At 35.9% G+C, this 25,763-nt stretch overlaps 1 protein-coding gene, 1 long non-coding RNA gene and 1 other non-coding gene across 9 annotated transcripts in view; 1 reads left to right on the plus strand and 2 right to left on the minus strand.

Moving 5' to 3' along the window:
* The window catches only part of LRRC7 (leucine rich repeat containing 7), a 550,975-nt gene extending 531,930 nt beyond the window's left edge, over positions 1-19,045 (plus strand). For 6 of the 7 annotated variants that reach the window (XM_053214212.1, XM_027058879.2, XM_053214209.1 and 3 more), the window contains 2 exons: positions 1,281-1,355; positions 17,101-19,045. In XM_053214212.1, coding sequence (XP_053070187.1) covers positions 1,281-1,355; positions 17,101-17,208 — 183 coding nt within the window. In that variant the 3' untranslated portion in view covers positions 17,209-19,045. The remainder of the gene's footprint in view (positions 1-1,280; positions 1,356-17,100) is intronic. The other variant, XM_053214211.1, reaches the window with a different exon arrangement.
* Positions 714-25,217, minus strand: LOC128313889 (uncharacterized). The gene is made up of 3 exons (XR_008294949.1): positions 19,860-25,217; positions 6,481-6,557; positions 714-2,948 (listed from the first exon to the last, which is right to left on the minus strand). It is a non-coding gene; the product is annotated as an uncharacterized LOC128313889 (long non-coding RNA).
* LOC113599692 (small nucleolar RNA SNORA51) lies at positions 14,127-14,256 on the minus strand. The gene has a single exon (XR_003420605.1). It is a non-coding gene; the product is annotated as a small nucleolar RNA SNORA51 (small nucleolar RNA).
* Positions 25,218-25,763: the final 546 nt, after the last annotated feature.

Here is a 25,763-nt window from a genome sequence, read left to right on the forward strand (position 1 = left end):
ACAGAGAGACACAGAGTGTGAGCAGGGGAGGGGTAGAGAGAGAGAGGGAGACACAGAATCCGAGGTAGGCTCCAGGCTCCAAGCTGCCAGCACAGAGCCCAACGCGGGACTTGAACTCACAAACTGTGAGATCATGACCTGAGCCAAAGTCAGCTGCCCAACCAACTGAGCCACCCAGGCACCCCTGTAGTTCCATCTTTAAATGGGAAGGAAAACTGCTTAAAATCAGAAAGATAAAAACCATTCAGATGCTTTAAATGAATAATTCATAAAGATCTGAAATGCTAAATAAAAACACACAAAGACGTATTTCAATTCGGGTCTTTTTGTTAAACCATCACACACGCATATAAAGCTAATGGGCTGAAGGGAGAGTCATCAAGTTTACAAATCAACAAATAAGATGATTTACTGAATAACAGGCAATGACATTAAAATATTATCTTCTATTCTATTAATACTTCTTAGGAACAAAAAAATAATAACTGTATTAAGATATAATTTTATACGTTGATACATATTTTTATATAAATTATTTATATTTTTAATTTTTTTATAATTCTTGTTTTCTTGACTTTTACTATATTGTGAGCTTATTGAAGCCAAAAATTATATTCTGTGTATCACTATAACACTAGCAATCGAAACCTAGCATATGGTAGACATTCAATAATGCTTGCTTTATATACATGATCAAGAAAATTGTTTTGATTTTTTATAAACTAAATTAATCAATTTAGGGGTTTTGTAACTATGTGGGTAGAAACTTTATGCTTGGAATTTTTTTATGCTTAATTTGTTCATACGCATTTTATATTAAAATTCCCAGTAACGTACAAAGTAATACTGATTAAAATAAACCAATATTTACATGTAATTCTGATAAGGTTTTTAAAGTGTACACAGATTACAACCTATCGAATAGAATACATTTTCAATGAAGAATACCTTAGGACAATTTCAGAATTATATGGAGAATCGCTTAGTACCATATTTCAAACTATTTAAGAAAGCGATTAAGACTATGCTATGAGATTAATTTATAAATTATAAGTGTATTTTAAAAACAAGATAAACCTTTGTTATCCAAATAAGATGTTGCTTCTCAAACTTGACTTGAAGAGTGGTACCTTGCTTAAAATGCTGTAATAACCTTTGAAGCTTACATATGTAAACTTTTTCTAGTCTGTTTTCATTGTTTCTATGTGAATGAAAAAATTTTTTTTAACTAGGGCTAGTTCTTGATAATAATCCTAACCTCTGTTACTTCTGACTTATAGGGTATCTTTGTTACTAGGGTTCAGCCTGATGGACCAGCATCCAATCTGCTGCAGCCTGGTGATAAGATCCTTCAGGTAAGAGAGATAAAAAGCATTGTTTTCAAATGACAACATAAAACAAATATGTATCCATGTTATTAAGTTGAATGACTTGAATTAAATGATTGGCAATAAGTCCTTCTCACATTTTTTATTTGCCTTTATTTGGGGGGGGGGTTGAGAGGCAGTCAGAAACAAATTCAATCTCATATAATTCTTTACGTTCCACGATTTGGCATATGGTAGATGGTCTGCATATTTTTGTTTATATGAATACTGTTATTTGGTAATGGAAGAAGAATTGAGACATACAATAATCTATGCATAGCTATCAAATATGAGTCATGAGGTACCAAAATAGGGTATCTATGTGACTTTGGATGAGGAAGAAGGGACTCGTCCATGTTTAATTCTCAACAGTAAGCTTATTACTGTTTGAAAACTGTGAAACACATGGTTATATCTCCCTCCTCCCCCTTCTCAGATGCTTGAACAAGCACCTATATATAAGATGACTTATTAAAATGTACTGTCTGAGAGAAAGGACTTTTTCTCTAACTTAAAGCTCTGTGGAACAGAAAAGGGTCACTCCAGTAAACAGCTAAGTAAATGCTTGGTATAATCATTTTGCTTTCTTTGTTCCTCTCTCTGAATTCACTTCTGCTTAATTATTTCCTACATTGCAAAGAAAGGGACTTAAGTATCATCAGTTTATTTAAGCTTCAGTATTTTCACTTATGACCCCAGAAATTTCTCGCTATATCACTAGGCAGAAGTATCTTTCATCACAGATATTTAAGCATTTGGAGCAATTATGAAATGGTTCAACATAATCTATCAGGACACTGGGAAGAAAAGACATGTCAGAAAGGACCCTTCTAGGTTGGCTCTGCAAACATTTACAACAATGCAAGGGCCCAATACAATTCGGCTCTGAGGAGATCTATCTATTTACCAAACACTTTCAAAAAGTTATAGGAAAGTAGAAACCCTATATAACTATATATACATATATTTTAATATTTTATTCCCAGAAATATTTTTTATTTTTTTATTTTTTAAGTTTATTTATTCTGAGAGAGAGAGAAAGCACAAGCAGGGGAGGGGCAGAGAGAAGGAAAGACAGAATCCCAAGCAGGCTCCACACGATCAGTGCAGAACCCGACATGGGACTCGAACTCACCAACTGTGAGATCTTGACCTGAGCAGAGATCAAAAGTCAGATGCTTAACCAATTGCGCCACCTAGGTACCCCAGAAATATTTTTTTTAATGTTTACTTATTTTTGAGAGAGAGCTTGAGTGAGGGAAGAGCAGAGAGAGAGGGAGATGGGATCCAAAGCAGGCTCCGCGCTGAAAGCACAGAGCCTGATGAAGAGCTCGAACTCACAAACCTTGATATCATGACCTGAGCCGAAGTTGGGTGTTTAACTGAGTGAGCCAACCAGGTCCCTGCTCAGAAATATTTTAAACTAACTAGCAGGATCATGAAAACTCAAGTTCTCAAAAATCATAGTTCTCTGAAAAGACTATGGGTTGCTCTGACCTGTAGCATTGTCACAGTAGAAACAGCATCCAACAGGTTTGAGTCCAGTCCATGAAGGCAGAAGACCAAGCCAGCAGTTGATCTCTAGAGTTAAAATATTGAAACAAAATACACACATAAAATAATCTAAATTTATTTTTGCCATTTTGTTCTGTAAGTTCTATATTTTTGGATTTCCTAACTAGCCCTTTGATCTTAAGCATTTTATATCATATCTATGGGACTCACAACTATGTGTAGAATGAAGTGTGGTTTATGTTATATCTAAGGTCCTCTCAGCTTAAATGTTCCACTCTTCAATGATTTTAAAAATTTCGATGGAAAACAGTCAAGAATAAATTAACAATGTAATTTCCTAACACTTGGTAAGAGCTACTGTTTAGCAAAGGAAAGGGCTAGTTTTGTTTTGTTTTGTTTTTTTCTCTACTGAATTTCCAACAATTATTTTGAATATCTGAGCCTGAAAAAAATGTAGGCACTTAATCTCAGATCTCTGATCTTTGGAATGCCAGGCTGCTTAGAGAAGTCTTCCATAACTTGAGATAAGGCGAAGAGTTGTCTTCATTCATGACAGAGGTAGCAAAAGAAAGATTTTTCTCTCTGGATTCAGGAGAATCCAGATATAATGCATAATATATGTTTATGTTACATGCTAAAATGTTACATATCCATATATCTATAGGTAGGTGATAGATGATGGTAGATAGATGGATAATCAGTATAGATGAATACAGATATACTGAATAAGGGAAATGAGAAATCAGTTAGTGTCTAGTCTCAGGGTTAGAATACTCTTTTCTAGCTATGCAATTCTAGAAGGCTTATATGTAGGAACATGGGAGTTTAGTATTTCTAGTCCTTAAGAGGTATACAGCAACAGCAAAGTGCACTAAGGAATCATTTCCTAATGCAAGAAGTAGGAAGGAATCATAAACCCAATCTGTTAAAAGCCAAAAATCTGCAGAAGAGCTGCACCCAGGTTAGCTCTTCTCTCCACAAATGACTATGAAAGATGTAACATTTTATTTTTTGCTTTGGAACTCATTTGTATCAAGTACAATAAAATCAAAATTCATTTTCAGCAAAAGAAAAATGCACATAGACCTTAATCAAATGAATTACTATATTCACAGTTTTACTCATACTAGTTAAAAAGCAGACGTGGGTTATACTTTCAGAAAGAAATAGGAGGATCTTTGCTCCTTACTGGAGCAAATTTATTTACAAGCCTTGTTACCAATGTAATAGCCTAGAAAATCAAGGTAAAAGGAACAAAGAAATAAACAAAAATCAACAAATGAGCTCCCTAAGTGATGGGAGTTATTGGGTTTGATCTAACCCAATAGCAAATAACAAAAGAGATATTAAGTAGCAAAAAAGATATACCTTTCCTAAATCTCCACCAAACCCCAAATTTATTATATAAGAGCTGTTCCTTTCTTTGTCTAGAACTTATTTTACCCACTATTCTCTTCTTACTCTGCTATGGGATCAGGAACATGTCATAGGAATTACATGAAGAGGTGTGCATTAGAGGATGATCTTAATTAAAATATATTTGCATGATGTTTCCGACATTTCACTGTTCATTTTCCCAGAATAAATACACTATAATTAATGAGCATATTCAAATGAAGCTACCGCCATGCTGGGAGACTTGAACCCTCCCAACCTCATCTTCATACATAAAGTCAAATCCTACAGGAGTGAGAGAGAACAATAAAAGCACATTCATCACAAAAAAATTATTAGATTGAACCATGTGAATTTGCCAATATTTGACCATTTTTGAAGTAGTGATTTTGTTGGTTTAACATCATAGTTTCTTTTTTTTGTAACGTTCTTTCCAGTTAAAAAAAAATTCAATCTAACTTATTATACATTTTAAATGTAAAATATGTTAAAATGTAGAAAATGTAGGGGTCTCTGGGTGGCTCAGTTGGTTAAGCATCCAACTTTGGCTCAGGTCATGACCTCGCGGTTTGTGGGTTAGAGACCCACGTTGGGCTCTGTGCTGACAGCTCAGAGCCTGGAGCCTGCCTCGGATTCTGTGTCTCCCTCTCTCTCTGCTCCTCCCCTGTTTGTGCTCTGTCTCTCTCTCTCTCTCTCTCTCTCTCTATCAAAAATAAATTAAAACATTAAAAAAATTTTAACTATAGAAAATCTATTAATTATAGTTATTCTGTTGAAAAATGAATAGACTAGAGAAAATAATATATTGTACTTGATAGTTAACATGGTTCACAGTTATAACAATGCTCATTTAAGTAAGTATATTACATATTATATTACATATTATATTTATAAGTATAATATTCTACTATATGACTGTAGTCAAAATATTCTCTTCATTTGTCTGTCCACCCCTAGTCCACACACAAGTGCCTAACTTTGGCAGGAGAAAAGAAATTAAATGATTTATAAATACTTATTAATGACATCCAAATTTTACCAGTCATCAAAACAGATTTTTCTCATATAAGGTATACTAATATGATACATAATTGCAGATCATTTCATACTCTCTTCTACCTTACCATAATTTTAAGAGTTTCCCAAAATATATTCCTGGTCTATGGCTATATCTCTAAGATACCAAAATAAAATAATCAAAAGATACGATAATTCAAAAAAATAAGATATTTCCCCCTTGTTTTCTAGTCATAAGAAACTCTGGTTGTACAATTCATATAGACAATTCAAGAACCCACTCTCAACAAACAAGTCTATCAAGTTTCAGCTAGCTGTCAGTAGGTTGTTTGACTTGGAGTGTCTTATCAAGAGAATTTACTCTTGATTGAGCAGGAGTTGGGTGCCTTGGATGGCTCAGTCAGTTAAGCATCTGATCTCACAGTTCATGAGATGGAGCTCTGCATCAGGCTCTGTGCTAGCAGCATGGAGCTTGCGTGGGATTCTCCCTCTCTCTCTCTGTCTCTCTCTCTCTCTCTCTCTCTCTCTCAAAAAAAAAAAAAGAGAGAGAGAGAGAAAGAGAGTGAGCAGGAGTTACCCCAAGCTTAACAGGGAGGAGAAAGGAGTATAAGTAGCAGGAGGAATAGCTGTGGGCTAGCCTGGCAACACTGTTAAGGAGCAGAGGTGAGAGACTCAATTCAGAATGAGTGAGTGTGGAGTTCAAAGAGAGAATACTGGAGAGAGAAATTGCAGGCTTAAAGAAAGAAAATCCTAGAATTTTAAGGTTTTGTACTGAGTTGGAGAACTGAAACACAAAGGGGGCTTAGAATGGGGAGGAGGTGGTGAGATACAGCTTTCAAGGCTCAGAATGTGAGAAAAAAAGTTTAGACTTCCCAAAAGTCTAAATGAAATGTCCACAGATGCCTGAATCTGTCATATACAGATATATAGTGTTGTATCTGTATCTGACCACCGGATCAAACCTTCCTTGTCTGAATGGAAGTTTTATACATTTTTGAATGACCAGTAGGTGTGGTTAGCTGCTAACAGTGTTATCTTACTTAGCTTAGCATATTTCTTCAACAACCTCAAAACAAAGTGCTTCTGAGAAGCCATAATTAATGTCACAAAGCCCATGCACTAAATATCATGCCTTTTACTCATAAGACCCGATTTCATACTTGGATACTTGGAATCTTTTGCCTACCTTTCCAGACCACCAAGGAGAAACCCTCTGGATCCAGGCACATCGTCAGCAGCAGGAAGTCATAGCTGACAGTTTCACTGTGCAGGAAGGGAGAGAAACTTCTTTTATTTATTTATTTTTTATTTTTTTTTCACTATATGAAATTTATTGTCAGATTGGTTTCCATACAACACGCAGTGCTCATCCCAAAAGGTGCCCTCCTCAATACCCATCCCCCACCCTCCTCTCCCTCCCACCCCCCATCAACCCTCAGTTTGTTCTCAGTTTTTAAGAGTCTCTTATGCTTTGGCTCTCTCCCACTCTAACCTCTGTTTTTTTTTCCTTCCCCTCCCCCATGGGTTTCTGTTAAGTTTCTCAGGATCCACATAAGAGTGAAACCATATGGTATCTGTCTTTCTCTGTATGGCTTATTTCACTTAGCATCACACTCTCCAGTTCCATCCACGTTGCTACAAAGGGCCAATTTCGTTCTTCGAGAAACTTCTTTTAAAAGACAGAAACAAAATTCAAAAAGTACAGCAGAGTCGTTAAGTATAGACTATAAGGTGTTTCCCAATGGCATCCCTTAAATTATCTGAGCCACCTCAGATTCTATCCCTTGCTTCAGTATTTCACAATGTATTAAGCATTTCAGACCCTGAAAAATCTTTCAAACTTTTATTTCCCAACATATTTAACCATACATCCCTCTTAATAACAACATCAATTAACTACCTCCACAGAACACACTTTAGGAAATGTTTCTTATAGAAGCATCTAACTGGACCCACAGCTTTATCCCACAGAGAGTTCATGTTCATAATTATCATCATGAGTCATTCAGAATGGGTTAGAGTATATTCATGTCTCTGAATTTTTAAAAATTTCTCCCAAAAAGGCTACAAAAAGTAGAGTGAGAAATTTTCATTATGGTTAAAAGGAAGTATGAGACTCAAAAAAAAATAAATTTAAGGTGGTTGGAAATTTCACTAAAGCATTTCCCAGCAAGGTCAAATGAGTTAATGCTTTTCTTTATGATTTTATTTGGTGGTTGAAAATCAAAAACATAAGAGAGGCTGGAGGGAAAGGTGGGGGAGGGGGTCAGTAATCATGTCATGTCATTTTTAGTGTTTAGAGAAACTATTGCTTATAATGATGTGATACATTCAAAGAATAAGATTTTTTGATACAATTTGATTAGAAGACACCAAAAAATTATTTTCAAAATTGTTTATGATTTTATATGCCAGAGTTTCACTCCATATCTCATTCCATTTATGAAGTTCAGTACAGTCAGCTAATAAAAGATTGAGTAAATACTTATTGCACATCAAAAAAATAAGAGATAAGGAAAACAGGTAAACCAACAAAAACAAGTTAAGCTCATTAGTCTGCCTTTAACTTCCATAATTTGGCTGAAATAAAAATAACAATTAAGTACCTCTATTGTATCTTTTATATCACAAGACAACCCTGCAAGGTATCTACTGTTGACAGAGGTTAAATAACTTATTTGACCTTCTTCCATTATACAATATTGGCTTTACTGCAACAAATTTTACTGATAGCATCATATTCATCACATTTGCTATTTATATATTTGGAAAATATGTATTAAACGCGCACTGTGTACAAAGTATTGTGCCAAGCAATGTGAACAATGTAATAAAGAATGTATCTAAGTCCCTGGCTTCATACAACCTAGCCCAGGAAGCAGACATGCCCAAAATTACCTGAGCAGAAAACGAAGAAGGAAGAGAGGATAGATAGAAGGGGACTTTAAACATTTAATAAAATCAGCTCCCAGTCTGTCTTCTTTTAAGAGAAAATGTTTTACCAAATGGAAACCAACATGGCTACAATGAGCCCCTGAAAATGAGAAGTTGATTTTGCAGTTCGGTTCACTTCGCAGTTTCTATTTCTTTTAAAATAAATAACATCTATCTTATCAGGGAACTGCTCTGCAAACCAAGGTAGGAAACCCATTTGTTAGAGATGCTCATTTAAGATGTTTGATAAGAAAACAGCATTCTAAAATCAGATAAATAAGTAAATGTCTTCAAGATGACTATTATCAGTTCCATGCCCAAATTTTTTAAACTTTTTTTTGTTAAAAAATTTTCTTAAGTTTATTTATTTATTTTGAGGGGGAGGGGGCAGAATCCCAAGTAGGCTCCACACTGTCAGCACAGAACCCAATGCAGGGCTTGAACTCAAATACCATGAGATCATGACCTGAGCCGAAATCAATAGTAGACACTTAACCAACTGAGCCACCCAGGTGCCCTCCATGCCCAAATTTGTAAACCAAAAATTGACAAAGTATTTCATTTAGTTGAGTCTATTCTATCTTAACATGTCTTTTCTGAGCCTGAATTCATGAAATATTCAAGCAGTAATACATGTGTGCACTTCAGACAGAAGAGAAATTCTTATCTATGTTTTATTCTATAAAGAGTTTTTAATACTAAAGTAAAAGCCATTAAGACTTCAGACTTCTCACATTTAAAAAGCTCTGTGTAAACTTTTCATAGGAACTCTCCCAGAATTTAGGATCTATAGTTCAGATTTTTGATAGAAAGGAAAAGTTTCCAAATGACTTGGCATAAAGTCAGTGTAGTATTGATTATGCAGTATATTCAATTCCAAATATATGCCAATATTTAATGAGAGCACTCTATCAGATTAAAATTTTGAAATGAGAATTAATTCCAGGTAGCTAATGTGAAACATAATTATAATTATTTAAGATTTCTACTGTTTCTCATAATGTCTGGCTGTCAGGATTAAACACCATGAAGGCTTGCCCTCATAACTCTAATATGGTTGCTGTATTTTTTTTTAAGTTTTCCCTCATTCCAAGAGCCTAGGCATTCAAAGATATTAATGTACTAATGTATATCTAATATATGAAATACATGCATATGGGGTGACTGGGTGGCTCAGTCTGTTAAGCATTCGACTTTGGCTCAGGTCATGATCTCGCGGTTTCCAAGTTCAAACCCCATGTTGGGCTCTGTGCTGACAGCTCAGAGCCTGGAGCCTGCTTCAGATTCTGTGTCTCCCTCTCTCTCTGCCGCTCCCCTGCTCACACTTGTCTCTCTGTCTCTCTCTGTCTCTCTCTCTCAAAAATAAACATTAAAAAAAATTTTAATTAAAACTGCATCTATGCTGACCCTTTAAATATTTGTCCTTGAAGGTGAGTTTCAGTCAACAAAAATCACACCTCTGAGTCTCTAATTCCATTTGTTTTTTGTATCCTAAAAGAGTCATGCTGTCCGTCTTATTGGATAATACCACCTACCTTTCAGCCAAGACTCCTTCGCAATTAGGTTTTAAATTTAAAGTTTTGAATAATAAGGGTACAACAAAATTCCTGAATCTTGAATTACAGAATCCTCTGTAGAAGTTCTATAGTATAAACATCCATAATTTATCCTTTTAACAAAGCATTTACCAGAAGGAAATCAAAGATAGATCTTGGAAGGAAAAAAAGGATGAAATCCAGAAACCAAGTATGTTTTATAGTAAATTGATTACCATAATTGCAAAGCTCTACTTTTTGTTGTTATTGTAAATATTGTTTTTCATTAACCCTCCATCTTTCCATATCTAAATCATGCAAAGGGGCAATTAAAAATCATTTTATGGCACAGATATCAAATGGAATTTTTAAAAGGTAGGATATCTTCTGGAAACAGTATAAAGATTATACAGTAAAATGTTCCTTTATACTTTCAAATCGGCTAAAGCCAGAAATCCATTAGCCATATATTCTGGAAGCATAAAATTTTCAGAGTATCTTTTCATTCCTAAATTTTTTTTATTAACTTCATTTTAACTTAATAAGCCATTTCATTTATTTCTCATTTTTTCATTAAATTGCTATTTCCTCTAAAGTGCACACATTTTATTATAATCCACAATAGACACTGTGTTTATATAAACATGTATGTGGCCAAATGTGGCAATGTATTTTAAAATTTTATTAATTTAGCTGGGGCACTTGGGTGGCTCAGTCAGTTAAGCATCCAACTCTGAATTTCAGCTCAGGTCATGATCCAGCCAGAGTTTCCTCTGGCTTCGCCCTGCCCAGGCATAGTTCACCATCTTTCGGGTCCTAACACGTGCGCTCATGCTCCACCTCCCCGGCGTGGCGGGCGAGACGGACCAGTGGTGTGCCCTCGGCTTGTAGGTTAGAGCCCCACATCGGGCTCCACACTGGCAGCACAGAGCCTGCTTGGGATTCTTTCTCTCCTTCTCTCTGCCCCTCCCGCACTTATGCACACACGCTCTCTCTCTCTCTCTCTCGCTCTCTCTCTCTCAAAATAAATAAACATTAAAATTTCTCTAATAAATAAAAATTTCATTAATTTAACATATAGTCTTTCAACCATCTTTTGCATTTCCATTATGTATATCCAAATTATGAAATGCACAAATGTAGGTTATATGCATCACTTTCAAAGCATCATTGGATTTATACCTTGCAATTAATATTGCATAGTACTGTCCTTTATTTCCTCAGCTCTTTTTCTAGTCAGACACATAAGACAACCATAAGTATTCAAACCCTTCTTCCAACCCTTTCCATCATTGTATCCCCCAACATCAGGTCTAACATAATGTTCCATATCAAGAAATGGTTCAATTAATATTAAATATTGAATTCATGTAATGAACCTAAAACAGTCATTACCAACCTCACAACATCCAATGGGACGAATTATGCCAAGATGCAGAGTTGACATCTGTGACATAAATTCCCACCTAGTCACTAGCACTCTGAGCTTGGATATTTCATGTACTGTCTCCGATCCTCCTCACATTTTCATCTTTAAAAAAAATTAAGGTTAACTAACAAGAAAAAAGAAAAGTTCCTCTGACATTTTGTCCTTCTATTTGTGACTCCATGAAAATTCAAGAAAATAATAGTGACGTAATATTAATAGTAGTAGCTAACATTTGATTGATTTATAGTTTGCCAGGCCTACGCACCTGACATATATTAACTCATTTAATCTTTAGTGAACTTCCTAAAATAATGTGCTTTCTGATCTTTCAGAGTCCTCCTGGTGTTTTGAAGCCATTCCCAGGCAGTCCTTAGTTGTGGCATTTTGAACAGTCCTCTTGAGGTTCACCAAAGCTTGGGTTTTGGATCCAAAACATGTCTGGGTACTAAAATTGCATGTAGAGTCTTAGTGTTTATTTAACTTGGTGATCTAAGTTATCAATCTGCTTATTTCCTTCTGGAAAATCAGCCCTGTATTTGAGTTTCCAACTACATAACTCTCATTTTTCACTTACAAAGCGTGAAAACAAAAAGCTGATATTTAAAGTGATATTAAAAGCTCATTTATACATGGGATCTTTCTAGCCTTGAATTAGAACCCGGACTATGATTCGGAACATCTTGAAGCCTGTTTTTTGGAAACAGACCCAAATACAAGGCCAGACTTCATCTAGCTATTCCTTTTCCCTGCTTTTTTACTCTGCTGCAGAAAACTAGGGTTCACTGGGGCCACTGGAAAAGATTTTACTTTCTTGGATTTCCTGCTACTTTATGAGCACAGTACCTTGATCCCCCTTCATGACAACTCTTCCCAGTGATTCTCCTCCCGGGAGCTCTCAGGAACCCAGCTTTCCTATTCTCTCCCCTTCGTGCATCGGTCCCATGGGAATCTCTGTTCTATAGTTCTGCCATCCCTGGGCAGGAAGGATTAGGCTCTGCTTTACCTTCCCCGTCCTTAATTCAGACAGGTTTTCTTAGATGCCAAGGTCAACAGCAAACACTATCTCTCAGCTCTGCTCTCCATGTCCCAAGCTGCAGCCCCCTCATCCTCCCTTGGTTAGATTTTCCTTCTTTCACAGTGTTCCCTTTTAAACGTATTTTCTGATAAATCTCTCAGCCTTCCATGTGGTGAATACCAGACTGCAGTAAAACCTAACCTCTGTTGCTAATGCTGCCATTCTGACCTCCTTCCTGGACTCTACTCTTTTGTCTCTAAATATGTGATCAATGTTTCCCTTGCACACATTGCCATGGCCTCAAACTCCATTTTCATTTCCATTTTTCATTAATTGTATCACAGGTTGATTCTTGTTTCTTATACCCATGTTCAATGAGATGCCAAATTTATAGATTTTACCCTAAAATTTTTCTCCTTTTTTAATCCATTTCCCCTCAAGTTTCCTGGCACTATCCTAGCAGATAGCCTGACTTAGTCTTTCCACTTTTGAGAGTGAAAGCTCACATATGGCTACAAGAACCCAATTAAGCCAGAGTTAATACTATAATAAGAATGAGAGATTCAGCATTTCTGGAGATGCTAATTTAGGATTAAATGTTATTTCTACCAGTATTTTTAGAATGAATTAAGTTAATCCTGATAGGAATCTGAATGAGAAGTTAGGTTTTGCAGTGAAGAACAAAATTATGTCAGAAGGTGATATAGCAATAATTTCAAGGGGAAAATGTTCATTATTTTAGCATAATCAGTGAAATGCCAGCTCAAATCGATGGAAGCAATTGTAGTCTTATTATTTCAGTGAAGTATTGAGAGAAATAATGAGAAGAAATATTATGGTATCAGATTATTCAGCCCTGGCTGTGTGGCCTCAGTCACTTAGCTGGTCTCTCTGAGATATAACTCTTTCATTTATAAAATAACAGGATTAGCTTAGATCATGCTTGCTCTCACTCTCACGTTTTCTCTCTCTCATTCCCTCTCTCTGTCTCTCCAGAAAAGTTCTGTTCAAATGTTTCACATACTGAACTATCTCTCTTCATTTTGAAGAAAGGAATCTATGAACTAACCCCACATCCTATCAAGCCCCTCCACATTAGTTTAATCTTATGGTTGCTTCTTATGCTAAAGCCTAAGATCTCAACTCACTGGTATTTTTATTTTTAAATTCTCATTAAAATGATTACATACCTGGATCATATAAAAACTCTTTTCCCTGCATCGATTGTTGAAAAATTTACTTGAAAGAGCCAATTGTTCATGTGTCTAAGGCTGGAGAGAACCCCAGCCTTGAGACAAAACATTGATTGTGGCCCTTCACTAATCACATTCTTGCCAGATGTGACTACCAGAGAAACTTCTTATGTACCTCAGAGAAACAACTTCTCTGGAAATTTAACCTCTCTCTTTTCCTTCCACTGAGCTACTCTAGTACTTTATTTATCTCTTCTGATATTAATTCAATTCAGCAACTGCTGAGTCCTTACTACAGGTAAGGCATTTTCTACATTGTTTTTAGTTGTGTCCATGGCTAATTTCCCCTTCCATATAGTCACCTCTTTGATGGGAGCGTCCCTGTCTCATCTCTTTCTTACTTCCTATCCCCAGTGCCAAGCACAATGCCTTGGGCACAGTTAACACGTAAAGATTTATGTTTGATTGAAAAAATGGTGGAAACAGAGCAACCTTTTTTGAAGAACTTTTGATAAAAGTATCACTAAAAATTAACAGCTATGATTAATTTGCTATCTGGGTTCTGTGTCACTTATGCCCTTAAAATTGGTATTATTTTTTTTTTTGAAGAGCCAGCCACAATCCCTCCCTGCCCAGTTGCTATGTCTCAAAGCTACAGCCTCAGCTCTCTCCATTTCTATTCTTTGCCTGGAGAATAGGGAACAAGTCAGATTCAAAACCTCAACTCCATGTCCCCCCATTCCCAACACAGATGAGGCAAAGCACTGGGCTGGGGTGTATATGGGTGGATTTACTCTGCCTCCTCTTTCTGTACAGTCAGTATAAGAACACAGCCTGTGGTAAGCACCAGGAGGCTCAAAATTGACATTATTTTGAGACTAGTAGTTGCTAAAACCAGGAATGGTGAAGTGTAATGGTGGACAATATACCATTGATGGCCTCCAAATCCCAAAACATTCCTTTTCCCTGAAACACCAAGATATTTAAATTTCAAACAATGCTTTGAAAATTCTTGGTGGGTTTGAGTTCATTCCAATTCCAGGTTCTGAGTCTTCTGATAGAGGAAATCTGAGCACTCACAAAGTTATTAACAATATTTAACATTCAAGGACTCCATGGTTAAAGTTAAATTTAGAAGCACTTGGCTGGCTCATTCCGTAGAACATGTGATTCTTGACCTGAGGGTTGTGAGTTCCAACCCCATATTGGACATGGAGCTTACTTAAGATAAGTAAGTAAATAAGTAAATAAAGTTAAATTTATTTCACAATTAAGGCATGCCTTTTGGTCAAACTGAAGCATTAAGGTAGTTAGATTATTCCTCAAAAATAAACATACCTTTCACCCAAGTTTGCTATTTTCCTCATGTCAGATACAGATTGAGAATAAAAAGAATGTACCATATGCTGTGCTCTCTCTATTCCACATCACCGTCTAACCAGAAATAACATCACACAGAACCCAGTTGTCTGCTTTTAACTATAACTTAAAGCAAGAAATTTGGGCTGTGTAACAAACCCAAAGTTCTACCCAATTACTGTTTCCTGCCACTGCAACAGCCAATGCCAACCATGATAGGCATTTCAATTAACTAAATGTTATTATACATATTAAAGGAGATATAGATAGATGATAGCTACAGATATATATATATATATATATATATATATATATATATATATACAGAGAGAGAGAGAGAGATGAAAAGAGTAAGGAAAGAGAGAATGGGGGAAGGAAGGAGGGAGGGAGAGAGAGAGGGAGATTCTTTAATTCAAAATAAATTTAAACTTCTAGTTATATGGGTTTTCATGGGTTTACATTTTTGTGTCCTAGTATTTTCCTTACTTGTTAGATGTACTTTGGTTTAAAAAATGCAATATTCTAGGACTTTCTTTTTTATCACATCATTGGCCAACCAATTTTAACAAACTAGTGATAACATATATTGTGTCCCACGATTTTCATCTATGATATAAAGACTATCCAGTAATGCTAGAAAGCTGCTGTTTTCAATCTTATTTATTTGTTATTTATTTATTTTGAGAGGGAGAGAGAGAAGATGAGCAGGGGAGAGGCAGAGAGAGAGAGGAGAAAGAGAATCCCAAGCAGGCTCCCTGCTGTCAGCGCAGAGCCAACATGGGGCTCCATTTCAGAACTGTGAGATAGATCATAACCTGAGCTGAAATCAAAAGTGGGAGACTTACCCAACTGAGCCATCCAGGTACCCCCTACTCTTATAAATTTTAAAAAGTCAAAAGCAGTGAAATATCTTGAGTGGTTATGTGAAATATTAATCATATTTTAAGAAAGCATTTAAAAAATAAAACAAAAAAGGCAATGGATTCCCAAAATTAGTTTCAGCAAATTGAAAATTGAAAAACTCAACCAATTAACTGGCTCTATTGTCCATACTTTGCCAAGTAGTCAATTTGGCTGACTCTTCCAAATCAGTGGCGTCCCAGCCTATAAGGAAAACAGTTACATAATTGTTGCCTATTAAGTTTCCAAGATTTATTCCTACCAAATTCCAGTAAGATTGGGTTTTATTTTGTCCGTCATGACAGTGAAGGTTTATGGGATCCACTTTTGTATATATTAATAATAAAAATCATTCCAATCAAGAGAATCTGTAATTTAATGTAGAGAAGAAAAATTAAAAAAAAGGAAAAAGAACCATGAGCAGTCATTACAGAAAATTTTTGAAATGTTAAATAATAGTCAGTTGGAATCCCAAAATTGAAACCTTAGGCTAATTATGTTTACAGTGGACTTGGGGGTCAGCCTGGGTGGCTCAGTAAGTTAAGCATCTGACTCTTGATTTCGACTTAGGTCATGATCTCAGCGTTCAGAGGATAGAGCCCCACATTGGGCTACACACTGACAGTGTGGAGCCCCTGCTTGGGATTCTGTCTCTCCCTCTCTCTGCCCCTCCCCCACTCTTGCACACGCCTTCAAAATAAATAAATAAACTTTCAAAAATGGATTTTGAATGCACAGATTGATGATTATTAACTAGAAGATGGCAAGCATCTTCACTGTTACTAATGTCAATGTGCTTTACCTCTGAGGGATCGATCTCTTAGGTATATTAGATGGCATCCTTGAGAACCACTGGTATAAATAATGAATATACTTGCATTTAGCAATGGGAGAAATAAAAATGATCTCTTTCGTATAAAAATGCATAAACTAAGAACTTTTCAGTAAGGCAAAATAAGATTTAATAATACTATGAGTGCACAATCATGTGTGTCATGAGTGAAATATTCGACCTTGCCAATGGATTTATTCTATCAGAAATTAAATGGCAAGAAGGCAATGGTCCTGTGGGCACTTCCAAAACATCTCAACTAAGTTCCTGCAAAAAACAAGCAAATCAAAAGAACAACCACAGAACAAGTACCATATTTCAAACACATTTGGCTCTTATTCACCAGTGTATCTCCATGATTAGCAGAGTGGCCAGGACAGTCCCAGATAGGACATACCAGATGCTTCATAAATATATTTGTTGAATTAATAAATTGAGTCATACTGGATGAAATTAATTCGTTGTTTCCATAGTTACAATTCTGTGAATTTTAAAAACTGATAACTTGTGGTTGCTCAATACTCCCTTGACTCTTATGATGAGAAACAATGGTGAAGTGACATACAAGTATCTTGCATTGATTGCCCTGTTTTATTTGTGTGTTTACAGGCAAATGGACATAGTTTTGTACATATGGAACATGAAAAAGCTGTATTACTACTGAAGAGTTTCCAGAACACAGTAGACCTAGTTATTCAACGTGAGCTTACTGTCTAAATATTTTTTATAAATAGTGAAGATACGTCTAGCCAGACCTAATGTTCAAAAAATAAATTTATACATAGAAACAAATTTTGCCAATTGCTGGACCAATGGCAAACATTAGTGCCAAATGTATAATACTATATGTTAGCACTGATCATCCTTAAAAATGTTAACTATATAAATATGATGTTCATGTGGTTATGTATTAGTTTTAATTGTCAGCCTCTGGCTGTGCATTGGTGCAGTTTTGTTTTTGTTTTTGGTTTGTTTTTTTAATCAAATAAGTTTCTTCTCGAAGTGGATTTCATATAATTTCAGAGCACGGAAGCACATACAAGCTCTTTACGAATTCTGCTCTCCATCAGAAACACTGCCTCAAAGTTGTATATGCCTTTATATAGAAAATACAAATATAAAGAATTGTAATTCCCATAAAATATTTCTAGCACAGGTATATGTTGGCATATATACAAAAAGAATATAGAGAAAAATAATATTTTCATAAACTAAACATCTCGGATTGAGAAAGAAACTATATCTTAAAATAAGACTTTACTATATTGAATCTTTTTCAATAAAAATTACATGATAATGCCTTATGAAAGTAACTGTACATATGGTATAAAGTGTTTATATTTGGTTCCATATTCATTTGCTAAATTCTCATAACACAGAGTGAAATATTTCATAAATTAGCCATTTATCTCTGGGACCTGAATAAAAATAGGACAAACTAATTTGTTCAATGCCTTTAGCTAATTACAATACACACAGAGTTAAGATACAGACTAAAGGTCATTATAGATAAATCTTTTTCACCACAAATTTAAGCAGTGAATGATGGGTGGCAGGAAAGATATTGCTTTATTTCTTTCAAATTTATGTTGATTATAAAATGTAGCCCCTGTGATTTCTTTACTTGTAAATGTGGAATTTATTTGTGTGTTGCTTTATCTAATTTGCTACTTTTAAATCATTTAAAATGAGTTTTGGAGATTGATAAAATTTATCATTAAGAAAGACTGTTGTTAGAAAGTTATGGTGGATGATTAAAAAACTTTAGTATTTAAATATGAAACTGCAAATATAATTTCTCAGAGCTGTGGTCTACCTGTAATATTAATTTCAGTGCCTGTTTTTGTGGGCAAAAATAGAGAAAATACTTTTTTTCCAAAAAAGTTTCAAAGTATATAAAATCCTGAGTCTGTCTTACTGGAGAGAAAGACAAGCATAGTTAATATAGAATTAGTTATTTTTTACATTAGAATTGTTTTCCTCTATAAATGATCAAAATTCATTTTATAATCCTTTAAAAATATTTCTTTTATATATTAGTCATTAATTTGATTAAAATGTTCATTTGAAATTCCAGAATAATTTCCCAGAGTTGGTTGTATGCATGTTCCCCCTCATAGTTCCTCATTATATATATATTATATATATATAATGAATTTAGTTTATATGCTAGCTTTTCAAGTATTCTATAAGGATTTTCACAATAGTATCACATATTGATGTCACCAAAGCTCTGAGAGTAATATTTGTAAGTTAACTGTTTTATGGGGACATTGAAAATACTGTATTTTTGTAGGGTCTATTAAAATGAGTGTCACTTATTAGAAGTACAGTGGTATTTTTTGGCAATAGAATTTGTCACTTGAAGGCAAATGATACTTCACTTTATAGATGATGCACTAATTTTGATGTTGCTTTATGTCAGGGTGACATTATACCATGATTTTATAGGGTTTGACATTTAGCAAATGATTAAATGATTGGCCTATTTAATATGTTTCCCAGAAGTAACTTTTAAATGCATTTTAATATATTGACAGTTTCTGATGAGAAATGTCTTTCAGAGCCTAATTTTCTTTGTCAAACACTCACACCAAACCATGGTACCACTGTTTCCAGCTCCTAGTATAGAATGATCGTCATGAATCAAGATAGATGCCCCCCACCCCGCCACTGGCCTCACAAGATCACGTAAAGGAAAAACAAACTCATGGGTATAGTTTGGTGGCAATGAAGCATCTCAAGTCATCCCATCAATTTTGTTTAATCTTTAACAGGAGAGATGAGAGAAGAGCCAGATAGAGGACTTCCCAAGTCTCTTCTTATGTCAGGTTTCCACATCAAACCCAGGGTTTCAGGAGATGCTTCTGAGGCACAAAGCTGAGAGGATCATAGTAAACACCTCTGCCACTCCTGATGTGACAACGTTGTCCTGCGCCAATGCTTTAACCCTTCCTCTCCCATAGGAAGTGAGAAAAAGTGAAAAGGGATACCTGACCAAATGGAAAAGAAATGTGATGTGCCAAAGCACCTCATTGTCACTTGTACTGCCATGCTGCATACTGAGAAAAGGCAGGTAATAATGAAAAGAAGCATTTTTTTTTAGATTGAATAAAATCACTAATTACTTAAGGGGGTTAAAAAATCTAATTTATTCCATACGTGACCAAAACCAATAATACATTAATTTGAGTATTGACTTTTTTTGGAATAACTGCTTTTGCTGCCTGAATTTAGAATCTGGCGGTTTGTATTAACCGCCCCTCACCAACCCCACTCCTCCCCCAAAAAGTTAAAGGTGTGCCTTTAAAAAAAGAAGATTGACAACAACAAAGGAGTGGAATTCATGATGACTCCAATAGACTCACCTCTTGGTCTTTGATTTTTATTGAGATCTTTTTCCTGAGGCAGCTGTCTATATCTGGTGGATCAGTAAGACACAATGAAGGGGAATGAGAAGGATCAGAGGTGCAAAGAACAAGCACTGAAAAATACTGGTAGAATTCCTACAGATTTGCAAACCAAATAGACATTAGTGGACAACTTTTAAAAACCAACTTACATGGCTTATAATACATTGTCACAAAAGCTCCCTTATGATAATTTCCACCTTCAGACATAAGTCATCTAGACATAGTAATTTCAAAATATGAGTGGATTTTTGGCAAGGAATACTCAAAATCAGTATAACATGCTAATATTTACATCGTGCTGATTTATCACTCATTGAAACCTGTAAAATACATGCGTCCCCGTTAATTAGAACTGTTAATTATATAAACATCTAACAATCCCAGTCACTTCCGGGTCTTCCATTGGGTTACCACTTTCAATATGAAAAAGGCAGTTTTAAAGAGAGGATGACAAATCAACATTAATTTGTTTTTAATCCTAAAGATGGCTGCACACATATTACTAATAAAATTGCTTGCTTAAAAAGTAGTACTGAAATATATTTCACCAGGTGAACTGAAGAGAAGGTGTACTCAGATGAAAGAAAATGAAGAAATTAGATTTATACATTCAAATATTAAGTGAAAAGTATTTGAATTTGCCAAAATGACTAGATGAAGGAAGCCAGAAAAAAACATTTTACTATAAATCATAAAATCTATTTAATATCTTCACCAAAATTTAAATATTTAGAAAACATAGTGTGTTTCCTAACCTGTCTTTTCATTGGCTGTTAATGCCGCCCTCAGTCAATTTCTGCCCCTCATTGGCACACAGATCAAGAATGTCTACTCTGATGGAGACACTGTTATCAAGAGGCAACAATACAACATAACCAGATAAACCACCATGTCGGCATGTTGGTACAAGACTATTACTCTAAGCCTTTGGTGAATTCAATCAGACAATATGTTTGACTGACTCCTGATATACTGACCAAAGAGCAGGTTTATTGAAACACTAGGTCAGTAAAAAGTTATGCAAATAATGAAATTCAATAAGTTAGGAAGATGGATCCTTTACGTAGTATCAAGAAGAGCAGGGTTGAGTTTCCAGTAAAATTCCTCTCACAGCAATGCTAAATCTTTGTGAGGCTCAATAAAATGTTCAAACACTGGGTTGGTGATGTGCCCTCTCTTATGGTTGTAGTTATCTGGTCATCTGGTTATTGGGGGGAAATCTTCAGATGTGAGATCACCTGCATGAACCTTTTTTCCCAAGCAATACAACTGCTTTCCACTAAGAAAAGCATCTTGCCTTGGCCCAGAATGTTTCCCCATCACTCAGTAAGACCATCACCCAAGTATACATTATAGAAAGATAATAGAACATGGGCTGTGGAAAAAAGGATGTGCATAGAAAGCGTGTGGGTTAATATTATAGGAGATCCTGGGTGTCAGCTCTCCAATGCAGCCTTTCAGCTTCATTTGATCTAAACATTTCAGAGAATGTATTTTCTGAAACATCCCACTCTACAAAAGTCAAAGCAGATGCAGTCAAGTTTTCTAGTTATATTTGGAAACTTTCGGGGTCATTTCTGTTTCTAGTATGTAAAACTGACCTCTCTTCATTGCTGCTATTGCTGCTATAGATTCATCCCTCTAACTCCCCATGATGTTCCAAAGGCAGTGGCCGGCTGCTTCTATCCTGTTGACACAAGACTAAGAGGGCCCCTTAGAGTTCTAATTGTTTGGAGACACTTGAGTATCTACTGATGGTTCCAGCTTCCAGCTTGGGAAGAAGTTTCTTGGGTGATCAAGGAACCTGGATTAGTAGCATTAACCAAGGTGCAAAGGTGGAACACTTCTGTCTCTGACAACAAACTGTGTGTTCAAGAGCAAGGGTGACAATGCCTTAATAGAACCGTGTTTCCACTTCTGTTTTTTAAGTGTTGAATTTTACCATATCGAGGACTCTCTCTAAGCCTGCCAGCCGATTGCTAGTGGGACAGGTTCCAATCTTCCTCACCTTTGACATTCTCTGCAAGAGAATGGTTTGGAAACATTCTCTTGTGAGGATATAGATTGCAAGCCTTCTATTTTGGAGAAGCCAGAGATTTCTGATGTTTGATTAAAAGGAATAAATGAAAATCTAGGAATATTGACTCCCCTGGACTTTTAACAATGTGATTGTCATAATCTTCCCAAAGAGCAATTCCAGGGGAAGTAAAGAGAGAAAACTGAAAGGGAAGGGAAATAATACACTGGTTCCAGCTCTAGAAGCATTACTTCATCTGCTAGTTTCCCTTGTTGGATTTTGTTGTAGGACAGTAAGCTCACACTTGGTAACAACTCACTGAGCACTAAGCAAGATAAGCAATGGAACTGGATGTAAGCCAGGCACAGATAAGGATATCTCTGAAGCTGTACCAGTATCTCCCCAAATTATGCTACAAAACACTTTTTTTTTGCCTAATATTATTAATTGCAGTACCTAAAGAGTGGAAGATTGTGAAATCCTGACAGTGTTTATGTAAAAAGCACTGAAATCCTGTGACTCTTAATAGTCTGGTATCAGAACCAATGTAGGCTTGACCCAAAGAAAAAGCCATGGGTCAAATTTTTACAAATATTATTTTCAAACCTACCATAATTTTCAATGAGTATGGGAACGAGTGTTGAGTAAAAGTTAAATAAGTGATCCAATCTTTCTCTAGTTTGAAAGGTATATATATACATATATATATGTATATATATATTCATTCTTAAACTATCACTGTTGCACAATTGTATTATTTGTGCTAGTTTTTTTTTCCCCCAACTTTAACATGTGTAAGCAGTGTATAGTCAGGTATCTCTATACCTGGAGTAAAATATCTGACACAGACTTATTTTCATCAGAAAAATCCATATTTCCTCCACAGGAAAACAATTACTATAGCTGAATCTCAGAAGTTTAAGGTATGTCATTCAAAATTCAAAATATGGGCATTTTATTGGAGAATATAATGAAAACATTAAGTGCAATGTTTACAACTATTTGTGGAGCATCAACTATAGACCAGGCTCTGCAAGGGATACAACATGGTCTCCTCTGCACAGAGTCTCACAACCAAGTGGGAAGATGAGAGAGCTTCCAGAAAAAAAGACAGTACAAGGCAATGTGGTGAGTCCCTTTGTCCCTGCCCTCAACCTGTGTATAGCAAAAGGAAGTAGCATCTTTATCTAGTCAAATCTCTCGTGTTTGAGCATGGTTGTTCCATTTGGAGCTATACACATAGTTCTCCCTACCGGGTCTTATGGCCTTTGGGAGGCCATTATCAATGTTTGCCAAGATTTAGGGCAAGATTTGATAGGCTAGAAGTGACAAGAGAAGAGACCTTACTGGACAAGATAAGTAGCAACCAGAGTCCCTTGAATCCGTGGAAGAGAATTTTGCCAGTTTGTTCGTTCTAAAGAAGAGAGAGAACATAGTGAAAGATGGTGCTCCTCAACAGCACTGTGTCTATAGGCCCCTGACATGTTGGGGGAAGGAGATGGAAGCCAGTACTTTAAAAGACATGGACTGTTGGATTGAAGAGTTTCTTCTGTGTTGTGTCCCCAAAGGGTTGCTCCTATGACCACTGCCTCTTACCGACTATTGGGGAGCATGGGAGTCCTGATTATCCAATGTTAGAATGATGCACTCAGAAATGCAATGAAGTGAATATTCATTCAGCAGTTGCATTTCCTGTTTGTTTACTTCACTTCCTTCAGTGGGGTGAGGGACATTTTCGCTGAAGGCTGTTCATTCCACCCCATGACTTTGCGTGAGGTTAGATCATACACATATTTACATATCATAGACATCTATTTATTCTTCCAAGGAAATCTGATTCCTCTGAATCTAAGAATTGTTGGTTTTTTCTTCACCTTAACTATACATAACCAGTGATGTAGACACCTAGAAATCCTTACCTTTCCCTGAGTATTCCCTGTGATTTTCAACCTCTGCCTTTACCCACACTGGTCCCTCCACTGTGATGTCTTGCTCTTCCCATTCCCTTTCTAAATTATTGAAATTATATCCAGCTCAAGCATCACCACCATCATAAAACTTTACCTGATCTTAACTGGAAGAAATTTCTCTTCCCTATGATAATAAGGTCTTATTAATTTTTTTTGCATATTTTATAGTACCACATTCTGTTCTATCTATAGCACTTATCACATAGCTATTTGGTATTTGTTTGTTCTCTCCCATCAACTCCTTGAAAGGATCAGACAATACTTAAAAGAGGCATTCTAGACAGAAGAGCTTCCAGACGGCACATCTGGTTGTGCTTACCATGGATCGTTCGTGCCTGTCATAGACTCAGAAGCATAGTAGGTGCTCAATAAATGTTTATACAATAATTAAATGGATGACAGGATTTTTAAATTAAGTGGAAGTTTATGTCCAGTTTACACAATCTTAACTCTCAGTTCATTCACCATTCTTAGTCTTTTGTTTCTAGTGTTTTTTTTTAATTCCCCCTTTTAATCTAATCTTCCTCCCCTCCAATCCTCCAGATCCTCTCCTAAGACCTTTTAAGCTCCTCTTCCACGTGTTAGCAATTGTGTTTAATTTCCCTTTATTTGTGTTCTAAGGACCTTAACATTGTCCAAAAAGTTTAAGAAGTGGCTTTTGTTCATTGAATTGGAATATATAACATCTATCCTTTTGATTTATTTGGGGTTTTTTTTTTCTCATCTTGGAAGAAGTCATGCATATAGATTCCAGAAATATTTCAGAGAAATGAGTGCATGAGGTTGAACTTACAGAGCCATGGTTTTGGCCTTACAGACATCTTAGAGATAATCAAGTCCTGTTTCCTCATTTTATCAGAGGCCCAAAGTCCTAGAGAGGTGAAGTGACTGTGAACTGAGAAGACAAACAGATGGCTGGATCTGGTTTTAGACCCCCTTTTAAGGCTCTTCTCCCTGTACATACAACTTGGTAGATTACTTTGCTCAAGCTACTTTTAAAATTTGGAAGCATGGGAAATGGTAAAGAGTTGAGTTGGGAATGGGATTAGGGAAAGGTAGTTGGGAAGAGGGAGTCCCCAACCCTATTTTAGCTCTAAAATTTAACTTCTGCCTCATGCTGTCCATTTTAGAATAAGGAAGAGCCTGTCCAGAGGCCTTTGACCATAGTTCACTCTGACAATGTTTACACATTGCATTTTGGCATCATTTCATGGACAGATTCCACCACCTGTATCCCTAAAGTGAAAATGTCATATACTCCAGCCAAAATTATCAAAAAAAGCCACAAAAGCTATAGCATTAACATGATGAACTATTTAGATAGATCACAGATCACAGATCACAGATTTTGTCTGTGATAAAATCACGTGTCCCATGCCAAACTTTTATAGAGGTCAGAATCTGGTCTGTTGATATCAGAGTAGAGAGAAAATTATTTATACTGCCATTAGCATCAGCTTCATTAGATACTTCCCTCATCTAAGGGTTTGAGGGGAAGCAGAATATAGCCCCTAAAAAGAAAAACAGCATCTAAGAGAGGAAAGCCCTAGGTTGGTAAGCTCCTAACCACATTTCCTTCATTGCCTCATAGGATCTTGATTTCCTTCTAAGTAAAGCATTTCTTTCTTAGCTTTCTCTCAGAATTATTTCCCATCTTTTTCTATTTGAGTTTCAACACAAACTGACTACAGAATTGAGTGAAATCTTCCCAAAGTTAAATCCATTTCTCATCTACTATTTTGCTTATACAGATAATATTAATTACTCCATCTGCCTGTCTTTTAATCTCTTTGTGTGAGGGGAACTTGCTACCTCCTCATTATATGAGGAGAACTTGCTAGCTGGCTGATGATGGCTTCTTTTCAGGATTTT

The sequence above is a fragment of the Acinonyx jubatus genome, chromosome C1, assembly GCF_027475565.1.
Source record: "Acinonyx jubatus isolate Ajub_Pintada_27869175 chromosome C1, VMU_Ajub_asm_v1.0, whole genome shotgun sequence".
NCBI lineage: Eukaryota > Metazoa > Chordata > Mammalia > Carnivora > Felidae > Acinonyx > Acinonyx jubatus.